Source organism: Atractosteus spatula, chromosome 8 (genome assembly GCF_055471065.1).
Source record: "Atractosteus spatula isolate fAtrSpa1 chromosome 8, fAtrSpa1.hap1, whole genome shotgun sequence".
Lineage (NCBI taxonomy): Eukaryota > Metazoa > Chordata > Actinopteri > Semionotiformes > Lepisosteidae > Atractosteus > Atractosteus spatula.
Window position 1 is genome coordinate 54300604 of NC_142713.1, and position 11955 is coordinate 54312558.

The 11955-nt window shown below is 43.5% G+C and overlaps 1 protein-coding gene across 2 annotated transcripts in view; it reads right to left on the reverse strand.

The window, feature by feature from the left end:
* appl2 (adaptor protein, phosphotyrosine interacting with PH domain and leucine zipper 2) overlaps positions 1 to 11615 on the reverse strand; it is a 32231-nt gene extending 20616 nt beyond the window's left edge. For both annotated transcript variants that reach the window (XM_088924115.1, XM_088924114.1), the window contains exons 1-6: positions 11546 to 11615; positions 6982 to 7080; positions 5857 to 5916; positions 3382 to 3453; positions 2958 to 3045; positions 664 to 705 (exon numbers count right to left, since the gene is read on the reverse strand). In XM_088924115.1, the coding sequence (XP_088780241.1) occupies positions 664 to 705; positions 2958 to 3045; positions 3382 to 3453; positions 5857 to 5916; positions 6982 to 7080; positions 11546 to 11599 (415 nt within the window). In that variant the 5' untranslated portion in view covers positions 11600 to 11615. The remainder of the gene's footprint in view (positions 1 to 663; positions 706 to 2957; positions 3046 to 3381; positions 3454 to 5856; positions 5917 to 6981; positions 7081 to 11545) is intronic.
* Positions 11616 to 11955: the final 340 nt, after the last annotated feature.

Consider the following 11955-nt stretch of genomic DNA (forward strand, 5'->3'; position numbering starts at 1 on the left):
AAAGATAATTAGCCTTTCAGTGTGTCATTGGGAGGAAACTGGAGCACCGTGCTACAATCCACGCAAACACAGGGAGAACACACAAACTCCCTGCAGATAGCATCCCAGGTCTGGAAGTGAACCCAAGTTTCCAAATCTAACTGCTGTGCCCTTGTGCCATCCTGCTCGGAATCCTTTCAAATACATATGATTAGAATTAAAATCTTTCTCTGTGAAATCTCGATTTCAGTCAGAGTTGTCCTTATTTATTTAGACGGATATCTGGCTAGGATACGACACTGAAACACACCGCCGTAGACTGCTGCATCTAAAAGGTTACCGTTTCTTGTTTTCTAACCACGCCATAAGTTATTTTTAAAAGTCAGACTGCTTTGAGCCTTTCAACAGTGACGGTCACTTCTAGTCTTTGAGAAACAGAGGAATTTGTAGTCTGCAGAGCTGAGCTCTCCCTTATGCAGATTAGATTTAAGCATTTCATTAACGCATGCTTTAAATGTCTCCCAAACTCCTGATTTCACGATGCAGAGGAGTAGAAACCAGCCTCCCCTCCTCCCTCAACCCTAGACAGTTTGCTGTTCTGCAATAGTATAGAAAAATGGAACCACACAACATTTAGAGAAAATAAAACTGTAAGATAGAGATTAGAGCAAACACAATACATACCATTGCTGGCGATGCCAAATATGTCTTTCAGCGTGCTTATCTCTGAAACACAAACACACCGGGGTTCGGGTTTCAGGGAGTGCAACAGACACACCGGACACACAGCGGGGCTTGCTCGATCCCCGAGGTCCAGACGCTCGAGCCCCCCCCCCGGGACTGGGCTTGTACACGGTTTTACAGCCGTTTCACCCGTACACAATCCCGGACACAAAAGCAATAGAAACGCTGATCTGTTTAAAGCAGTCTACATCAACTCCATGAAACTGAGCGAGACCTGGGCAACACCCTGAAAAACGGCAGCAAGCCCTCAGTTCATGTTGCTCACGGCTGTACTGTACGTCTGTTCCCTCTAATAAAGACGAATTACACTGCAAGTACAGCCATAATGGGGGGGGGGGGGGGGGGACGAAGACAAAGTTAGAGACATGCAATGAGAACACCAGGAAGGTGAAGAAAGGGTCATGAAAAAGTCACAGAACCCTTGGAGAACAGAAGGGAGGCGGAGGAGAGCGAGAGCTGGTCTTCCAGGAGGGAAACGCCTATTGCAGCAAGAAAATAACCGCGCAGTCCGAAGCACAACCAGACAGCCTTATCCAGGGCTACCTCCAGTCTTGTAGCAGACCGGGCTCTTCTTTAAAGACAGGCTTGGTTAAAAGTCCTTTTAAAAGACTAACTGTGATCTGCAGCTGACAGGTTTTTAAGGTAACACCTGTAACTGGATTAAGGACTGGTACCTAATGAACAGGTACTGTAGCAGTGTGGACAGATGAGGGGTGTGTAACCTGGTAGCATGATGTGGAGAACCTACATGAACCCTGTCTGATGTGGGCAAGTGCAGAACTGGGTCTGAGTTTCCTTGAAACCTTCTCGCTGTTCCTATTTCATGTCAACTAGAATCGAAGCCGCCCTGCTGATCCTGTTTGGCCAGGAAAGCTTCTCTAAAAGAGGAGCCTAGCACCCACGATGAAGCGATGAAGTCCTCTTATTAAAATCACACTGCGTGACTGGACCTCTTACCATTGCTGAAATTACGCCACGCAACTTTACCAGTCTATCCCAATACCAGGATGGACATTGCTAACTTTGAACGTTTTTACAAAGGAATCAGACTGTTGTCAGCTAGATTCCTTGTACGCAGTGCAGAACCTTATTTGGCTTTCTTCTAGTCACTGGAGTGCCCTTACGCCGCCCTCTAGTGGCCCGACCCAGACTGACTGTCTCAGATCCAGCTCCTCTGTTGCAAGTACATACAGAAATATAGGTGTGTATGCTTCACCCTTCCTGCCAACAAAGGGAAATCAGGGACATCTCTGGTTTGTCCGGCAGCCACAGTGCAGTACCACATACATCCACCAGGTGTTTAAATCTGGTTTCACGAAGTTAATGTTTTCTTCTTGTCCAATTCTCAGATATCTGTCCGTTTTTTTTAAACTTCTAAATATTCGAAAAATTACAAGTAGCGCTAGATTTCCACTCTGAGCCGCCGTTTTAAATGTACACATTCACAACCCATACACGCAAGCTTCCAGAGAAGGCCAGGTCCATTCTCAAGGACCCCAGTCACCCCAGTCACAAACTGTTTTCCCTCCTACTGTCTGGTAAACGATACCGAAACATTCGGTCCAACAGACTACAGAACAGCTTCTACCTTCAGGCAATAAGACTGCTAAATAGCCAACCTGCAGCTCCTTAAGCAAATCACCTGTAATGGCTACATGCACACAGTTTTCACTGTATTCAGCATAACTGCACTACTTGTATATATTGTATACACCATGGACACATAGCAGCTCTATTCCTATTGAGCTTTATTCAATTTCTATTACATCTATTATTATGTAACCTTATTTTCATAACCTAAATTTTGTGATTTTTGTGATTCTTGTGATTTTGTGAGCTCACAGAAAAGACAATTCATTGCCAGCAACTACTGCTGCACGTTGTATTGTTGTGCATTTGATAAATAAACTTGATTTGATTTGATTTGATGACGCCAAAATGCAGCTTTCATTTTCAATGTAGCCTACAAAATCTCATACTCTTTTACCAATTTTGCACAAGATTTAAAATTATTTATTGAGAAACAAGTCACATCCTGTTATTCTGAACAGCGCCTCTATGCCAGGAGACTTGTTGCTTTATAAACACAGCAGAACTGTCCATTAGCTTCCACTCATCAAAGATGGAACCCTTATTTGCACTCTAAATGGACATAAATATTGTCTCTAAAAGTTACTTGCTGCAACTCTGCATGTCGATCGACTGTCCTGGGTTTGTTCTGATCAGTACATTACCTGTGAGGTCCTTCTCCCTGAACTGGATCATGGGAAACACCATTCTGTCGGCCATCTGGTTGGCCAGCAGTGTGTGCAGACTGTTCAGCTGGGGAAACAGACAGATCGATAAGGGATTACATCACTCATCTCAGTTCGGGGTTCTTTTCTCCTTTTAATTAATAATCCTGACAAAGCAAAAGGCTTTTTCCATTTTGCCTGGGCATAGAACCCAGATCCTGAAATGCCAGAGGGTACCCTCGTTAGTAACTGCTTTGAACGGTTTAATCAGGAATCCGTTATGGTTTGCTGCATTAGTAAACCGAGCCAAGACAGTCTTCTGATAAACTTTTAAAACAATATGATGTGAGGTCACGCAACATGAAAAGGTCAAGAATCCGCGATGTCGGTCACTCAGCCATGCAGAAAGACCCCCCAGCTTTACCTCATCTAGTACTTTGGAGAAGTGCTGCAGAGTGCCAATGACTTCCTCGTCTCCTTTACCCAGGGCGAAATTCTGAAAAATAAAGAAAAACCTTGTCAGACATGAAACCCCTGTCAGACATCAACATTTCGCTGGGCGATCCCTTCTGAACAGCCAGAGCCTACGAAGGGTCTGTGTTTACCTGTTAAACCTTGTCCAATCGCACCGCGGGCAGCAGCAGCACATGCTGAGGCCAACAGATGAAGAGAAACGCCACGCAATAAGATAATCACACAGGAGAGGAGTCCATTCAGTCCAACAAGAGGAACTGCAGGCTAAGACCTCTGATGGCGCTGCTGGGCTGAGACAGTGCAAAGCTACCATCAGTGGGATTCTAACTGAATGCCTCCTCACGGCTTAGGGTTTGAAGTGCACATCAGAACTTCAGAATCAGGGAAAGAAGCACAGCATTTGTGTGCATTGTCTGAACTGACGGCTCATTTTATTTATTTATTGCTCTTTGTTTAATGGTTTGTCCTTTCCTAATGTCTTGGTCATGTCTGCTGGAGGTGATGTTAATTGCATTTGGAGAAGTCTTTCTGATCATGTACCTCAGCTCCATCTAACAGTGCCATCTTACACGGCAATAATAGATACTTTATTTCCTGTTGCAGCTTTGTCCCCTGGACGTAATTACATGATTAGCCAGACTGTGTATATTTGTGGTCTTTAACATGAAGTAGCTCATTTAATTACAGTTATTCATGTAATTTAATTAGCGATAGCCACAACAATAAGAAAACGGACTCACCAACCAAGAGCGAAAGCCAAACAATTTTTCACTGAAATGCAAATTCACTCGCTTCACAGGAATAACTCTTGAATGGATTACAGAACTGTTTTTTTTTTCTGGTGTCATTCATGATCTCAAGCAAAGCACTTTAATGTTTTTCAGAGAAACAACAAAACTAAAACAACAGATTCAAGTTTCACGAGGCTTTACTGAAGATGCAGAAGTCGACAATAAAAGTCTGTATGTTAAATTGAGTGAATGTCGGTAAAAAGACCAAAGACTGCAACACATTAGAATGGTTCCAATGACAGTAGGACATTAGGCCCATCTATCCTATTGGTAGTTAGTAATTCATTGATCCAAGGATCTCATCCTGAAGGAAGCCAGGATATCCAGTTCAACAACAAGAGTGGGTAGCTTGTTCCACACTCCCACAACACTTTGGGTACAGACATGTCTCCTATTCTGTTTGAAATGCACAGTCATGTAGTTTTCACTTGTGCCCTCAGGTTCATGTTTCTGCTGGGTTGACTCTGACAGTGCCTCTGAAGATTTTGAACACTTGTATCAGCTCCCCTCATGGTCTTCTCTGGTCAAGACTATAAGGGTTCGGTTCCTGCAGCCTGTCAGTCTGGGACACTCCCTTCAGCCCCAGCATGCACCTGGTTGCTCCTGTCTGGACAGATTCCAGAGCAGCAGCAGTCCATAGTTCTCAGTCAGACACAGCGTTAGTGAACACATACGGACTGCACGGGGGTAACAGAATCCTAAAACATGTAAATGCACAAGATTTTCACTTTTCTTGCAACCACCTGCACCATCTTATTTTTGTCTCTGAAAAAGTAACTGTCATAACTCTCAGTCCTTGGCAATACACCATCTTGCAAATTTTCACCACTTGGAAACTCGCTACAACTGAAAGCCACCCTTTTCTGCAGGAATCACCCTGTTTGCCCCTGGGATAACTCCTACCATGTACACAGTTAACCAGCTCAAACTGCTTTTACAAAGCCACTGTTTAAAGGAGTTTAAATGTTAATGTAACCCGATGGCTTGATTACTACTGTTATTTGAGAGGGTTCTGTAATGTGTATAAAACCTATCTGCAAAGATATAAGGTTTACTTTCAGAAGTAGATAATGAATTTAACACACAGGCTTGTTGCAGCCAATCTCTTAACTTAACAGCCGGGCTGGGATCAGACAAAGGCAATTCAAGAGTGGTTTAGGTGTGGCACAATTCAGTCCCAAACCGCACAGCAAACATGCAAACGATCACACACTCACACAGGCCAGCACACACCCCTCCTCTGCCAATCAGGCTTATCAGGTAGCAAAGTTTGCTCTGTGGGTTAAAATCACAAAGCTGTACAACCAACAAGAGGCTGTCAGCCTTTCATTTCTTTACTGGCTGTCCAGAGGGCTGTGATTCCATATTGCAGGTGCAGCACTTTAGCCTTAAGCAAGATACTGTCTCCTGATTGTCCCACTGAACACAGCTGTTACAACAGACTTATGCAAAACTGGGTCACTGTAACACCTGGAACGCAGCTTCGGATAGAAGTGTCAGCCATAATAGAAATGAGAATTGTAAATATCGTGACATTCTCATAAAAGTATGCAAGTGTTCGTTAGGCTGGACTGGACTCACGGTCCTCAGCTGCATCAGAGAGCAGTACAGCAGTTAGGTGTCTCAGAGCTCACCTGTTTCTCATATTCCAACAGCTGCTTGGACAGCTGCTGCGTGGCCAAACTCATCTCATTCTGCAACACAACAACACAGGAAAGGCTTCAGAGCAGGTGGGAAGGGTTACAAACAAGACAAGGTCATTGAGGCCCATTTAGCCCATTTGCTAATTAGTGGCTCAAGGATCTGACGATCTCATCAGGCCGTTTCATGAAAGGAACCAGGGTATCAGCTTTGAAAACACATACAAAAAACATAGCTTTTTCCCTACTCCTACACCCCTTTGTGTAAAGACGTGGTTCCTGCTCTTGGTTTTAATAATAATGGTTTGCTTCATTAATAATAAGGTGCTTCATAAGAACAATGGTTAATTGATCCAAGGATCTCATCTAGCCGTTGTTTTGAAAGAAAACACCTCTGTGGTTTAAAAGGCCTGTTCTTGTAAATGTAGTGTTAATAAAATATAAAGTCTGGGCTCAATTCAATATCTTCCCTACAGGCAAGGTGTAGATTCACTGTAAAGCACAGATCTGTTTCAGTCTCTTTATTTTAAACTAAGAGTATATTTCATAGATGCGTCTTTTAAAAATCTTAAATAAACCCAGCTCACAATGTCTTAGACACTCTTCTGGGTTTGATAAAAGATCTCAAGGCTAACAGATGCCCGTGTTCCCCTAAGGCCTTGACAGAAGACAAGCTTCTGTTTTCATAGTGTTCTTAATTATTTTATATTAAAAAAAAAATAAATGTTCCGTGTATTTAAATAGCATCTAAATCCAAATTGTTCATTTTTTAATTGTTCATCACTTTAACTTATGTACAATTCTTTTACAGGTTTCTGCAATACAAAATGACCTCATTAATAATCATGAAAATAATTGCTCAATGACTCCATTAAACAAGGTTAAATGACAGAACTCAGTTACGTCTACAGGAGACCCTCCTGCCACATCGCAGTGCCAACAATACACTTCCAGTTCATCATCTACTACACAATCCGACTGCCAGATCTCACTAGTCTCTTCTTCTGTGCAATTTCTATTCACACACAATGCAGAGCTGGTGTTGGGTCATCCTAGTGCTTGTTCACAGAACCCAGGTCTTGAGAAGCAAAGCGGGTAGAGAGAGCTGTGGTCACTCACCTGAGCACCAAACACTCTCTGCATGGACTGCAGCAGCTGGTTGGTGTAATCAGTCAGAGTTCCAGCATCTTCTTCAAACACACTGAGCAGAGAGCGGGTCTGTGGGACAGACAAGGCACATCCTGTGAGCAAACCACACTCCAGCACAAATATATACACCCTCAGCAGAGCTCGCAGGATGGCTTTTGGGTTACAGCACAGTGCTCTTATACGATTCTGCTTTTTAACTAAAGCCAGACTATTGTTACAGCTATAGGCAACTAGGAAGTGTCTCCAAGAGTTTAGATAATGTGTGTAACACCTGGCAGTGAAACACTTCCAGCTTCAAAGCAGAGGGGATGTTTGCTGGGATGTGAGGATCCCCTGATCAGAAAACAACTGCACAGTTTTCCTTGGTGAACCTAATTAGGTTGTGCGTTAATGATTGTCAATGAGCCCTCCAGAAACACACCATAGAAGACCCCTTTAAGTACACAGAAAGGATGAAAGGAGAAAGGGAGAGAAGAAGAGAGCCAGGAGGAGTTGGAACTCAAAGCCAGGCGAGAGCCCCTTCATGCTCATCCAAATCAAACCTGACTGGGGCTAAGTATTTATATGGGAGATAGGCTCCTATTTATTTTGTGGCCTCAGGTTTGCAGAAAGAGAGAGATTTAACTGCAGGTTGTACTGCATTTATTAAGAAGGCAGTTCATCTCTTATTTGGTCTCTGCAGGCATTATTTTAGAGTTTAACACTTAGTCTGGGGGGTTTCTGCGTGATTAGAACGTTAGGTCTCTGGAATGCCTTGTTTGTACATACTGTAAATATAGTCACTTGTGTGTTGTGTATTTTGTGTAGCGTAGTAGTGTTTGTCTTGTCACTGTTAATAAACATCTGTTTAATGCAGGTGTGCCTGGATTTTTACCTTTTTCACCAAAGCTGTGCCAGAGAACAAAGAATTCAGGTGCCTCTAATTACCCCTCGGGTATATTCTGGAGAAATCACTTACAAGTTGGGCGTTATGAATAATTAATTTTACTTATTGACTGAACTGCTCAGTCAATTCCTGACTTTCACCATTTTTGTAACACTGTTCCAAATCAGGTATAACTAAAGATAATACCCATACCGACTTAGCTGTTTCATTCTTTTCTTATTCACGGAATGATTTTCACCTTTAAACTGCTGCAAGTTCCTTCATAAACCAGATTGTGTATTTTTTATGACACAGAAAAACACTGTCAAAATCACCATTAGTGGGAGGAAAGCTAAACCCCCCAGTATTTGTTTCTTGGGTGACTTACATTTTGGAAACCCACAGCTAGTCAGAAAGAAATGTGGTCCAGTTAATAACCCTGTTAAATGAGAGAGAGCTCAGCACTGAACCCTACACCTGTAGCACTGACAGTAGTAATGGAAGAAATTGCATGCAGACAGTTTGCATGCTCTACTAAGGAGGTGATCATTAGAATAATTTGACTGTTTTATTTGGGAAGAATATAAATTCTAGAAACACTATGCAGGAACTACATAGTTTTTCTCTTAACTAGAGTTCAGTGACTAAATGTTATTTTGCCCTGATGTCTGTCCAAAACTGCAGTCACTATGTCTACCACTTACATCATCCTGATCACAAAGATCTCACGTGGGAATCATGCTATATAGTCTCCTGATTTGGGCTTGTAGTCTCTTAGCTGTGTTCAATATGGCACAATGACATTCAAGCATTTGGTGTTAGAAGCTGAATTTAACCTGAATCTAACCTGAATGTGGAGACTTACATAGGTCTCATACCTAAAAAGCCCCGAAATGAAACGTAACCTAACTTTACAGACTAGTTTTGTTCCTGACTTTTATAAGGACAAAGGACAAAGGTGAACTTTGCATTGGCAGCTGCTATTGCAGAGCGACTTATAACAGCTGTCTTAATTTCACATCTCATCTACAAAGCCCAGCACACAGGGACTGAAGGCATCAATGAGAGCCACAGCATGAATAAGGAAGGAACCTCCTGGTAAGGAGATTTTTTGCTTTGACCACATGCCCAATATACTATAGCCTCCATCTTCTGGCATGAAGAGATGATCAATCTGCTTATTTAAAGCATGTTTTATTATCAAGAGGCATTTCTTTATGCAAAGGACTGTGGGAGGATGTGACAAGCCACACCCCCACGTCACTACGGCCAATACCCTGGCTTCTTTCACAAGCCACCTGTCCGAATGGTCACGCCGGTAACTTTTCGCACGCAGTTAAGAGTATATCAGGGCCTAGAGGACCATGAAGTGTCTTTCCTTTGAGAACCTCATTGTGGTCACTGACGTACAACTTCCACCAGCCACACCTACTGTACTACCTCCCCTGTTCCGAAAAACAAAGGCTCCTGGGGTTCATACTCCATCCAGAAACCTTCCGCTCCACTTAATGCCCTGGTTGAACACATGATTTGCAAGGACAACGCATTCCCACCCTGGGAACCTTTGAGTAGTGGGCAGGAATATGCATTCAAGACATGCACAAACAACCGGGCTGTTTGAGGACAGGGCTCTACGGGAAAGGCCAGCCTTTTCAACATTGCACAAGCAGGCCATCAGGAGGAGACGCCCCCAGCTGAATTCGAACAGAGCACTCTGAGCCACACAAAGGCAGACGAGGTGGAAGACTTGAAGCAGACGGTGTCCCAACAAGGGACTCTGTGCTCATGTTGACACAGCACGGCGAGCCAACACAGTGACTGCAGTTTGGACAGAAGACCTCACTGCGGTGCCAGGAGTCAATGCTGATAAGTTCACGTCCGCAACGGAATTGTCGATGCTCTATCTTCTCCACAAAAGGACAAAACGTGGCTAAATTTAGAAACACATTTGACTTTCCTGCTTCAGGAATGACGTTTTAAGAAAGTACTTTTGGCAACATGTCTCGATATTGTTTGTAGGCAGACGAGTTTGAACAACGGGAATCATATCTAGCAATATACTGTATAATGTTGCTAGACTGTGTATTTTATGTTTATAGACATAAATACTGTATGAACTGTATATAATTGATGACCTACCCATTACAATACCAGTGCAAGAGTGTGCCTCGAACCGTCAGGCCAGTGATATTGGGTGTGTACAGTGTCTATTCCATTCACGTTGGTTTTGTATGAAGGGGGACACTGGTGTAATCTACCAGTTTCAGAAACTGCCCGAAATACTTTGCTGGAGAAATCCAGCCATAATGACCTTCTCCGTTTATTAAACCTGTCACAGCCTTACCCACCGAGAGGAGAAGTGAGTAAAACCCATTTTTTCACAAAGGATAATAGATAACCCCTGTGGACAAGCCGTTCAGTGTTGTGTCGTTAAAGATCAACGCATCTTGAAATAGCCCGGGGTGCTTCATTCTCCAGGATAACGACAGAATCCCGACAGATACTGATAACATGTTGCAGATGCGTCTTTCTTTATACAGAGTGGCAGGAACTGTTACGTTCACAGCAATTAAGATACGTTATTTACCACCATCAACGACAAAAACACTGTATAGCCTAAACAGCTTAAGTATTCAATCAATTCCATTTCGATAAACACAATTCTCAAACTTGGTGCTTTTCGTTAATCCGGAATCAAGCTCATTAACCGCCTGTCTCCCTCCCAGCTTAAAAAGAAACGTCAAAAAGATGTGTAGCTCGTCGGAAGTCGCCAGAAAACAGACGCACGCCGGCTGAGGTAAAGATGTCGTGCGGGTTTAGGAATGCGAGGAGTCCGCAGTTTGGGTTTTTTGGAGCGGCAGTACAGAAGCGCATCTCCTGGGGTTTGCAGCGAACAGCCGGGCTGAGTTACAGGAGCGCTACGTTAACAGCACAGGCAGTGTCATGGCGCTGCTGAGCGCTCCGACCGCAGGCTCGCTTCTCTCGGATTCCCATCAATTACTGCTCAACTATTACCCCCCTCCCCTAATCGTAGGGGCCTAGTTCTCCGGACCATTTTAAAAGCAGGCAAGAGGGGTTTATTTGAGCCAAGAGCTGGTTTTATTTTCTTGCAACATCCGAATGATTTTCAACTCGCAAGTTGTTGTTTTGTTTTTTTTTTCCCTCTGTGTGTTGTGTGCGGGCAATTGTTTTGCCGAGTTGAATAAAATAAACGACAACGGTATTTGTCCCGGATAAACACGGAGTTAAAAAAAAAACTCCAGAGCTGCAATTCTACCAAAATCGTAAGTGCAGATGTAGTTTCCCCCCCCCTGCATGAAACCTTTAGCGGCTCTTGGTTTCATTTCAAACAAGCTCACGTCTCCGAAAACGTTCACCTCCGATGAGGATAAAAGACCATTTTCAACCATTACACAAAAGCAACTGGTAAAAGACTGGCCCTAATAACCTGTGGAATTTTAATCGACTTTCCCCTCTCTATTAATTCGCAGCTGAACGTTAGAGAGGGTCTCACGGAGAGACTATAACGCAACTGCCGAGGCTGTGTTCTGCCACGGCGGGGATGAAGCCGACTCCCCAAGTTTCAGCAGCATCTGTTTGTTTTCTGGTCTGACGCCTGTGTGGTCGTGGTATCGCAGAAATACAACGCGAAAGAAAAGCCTGCGTTACCTGTGGGCTGTCCTGCAAAGCCTCTTCCAGAAGCAGTTTGTGAACGGCCGGCATCTTGTTCACGGGGGAGAAAGAGCACAATCTTGAATAATTTAGGATTTTGACTCTCTTTCCCGGCGAGCCCTGGGTTGTAATGGGTGACACGTATTGTTAGGAGTCGGTCACTACAGCCCGTCCCTGCGCTACTGGATTAACCTGCCTGCCTGAACTGAACTGAACTGAAAAATACACTGTACTGGAATGAATGAATTCTAAGTATTCGTGTACTTATCGCAGCAGGTGAATGACGTTCCTGCTTTTAGTCTTCTTTAGTTTCAAGGCTTGTTTTTTTTTTTGGTGCATGACTTTTTCATTTTTAACGTTGTAAACAGGCGCCGCTGCGAATTTGAAGCATTTTCAACCCCCCCAAA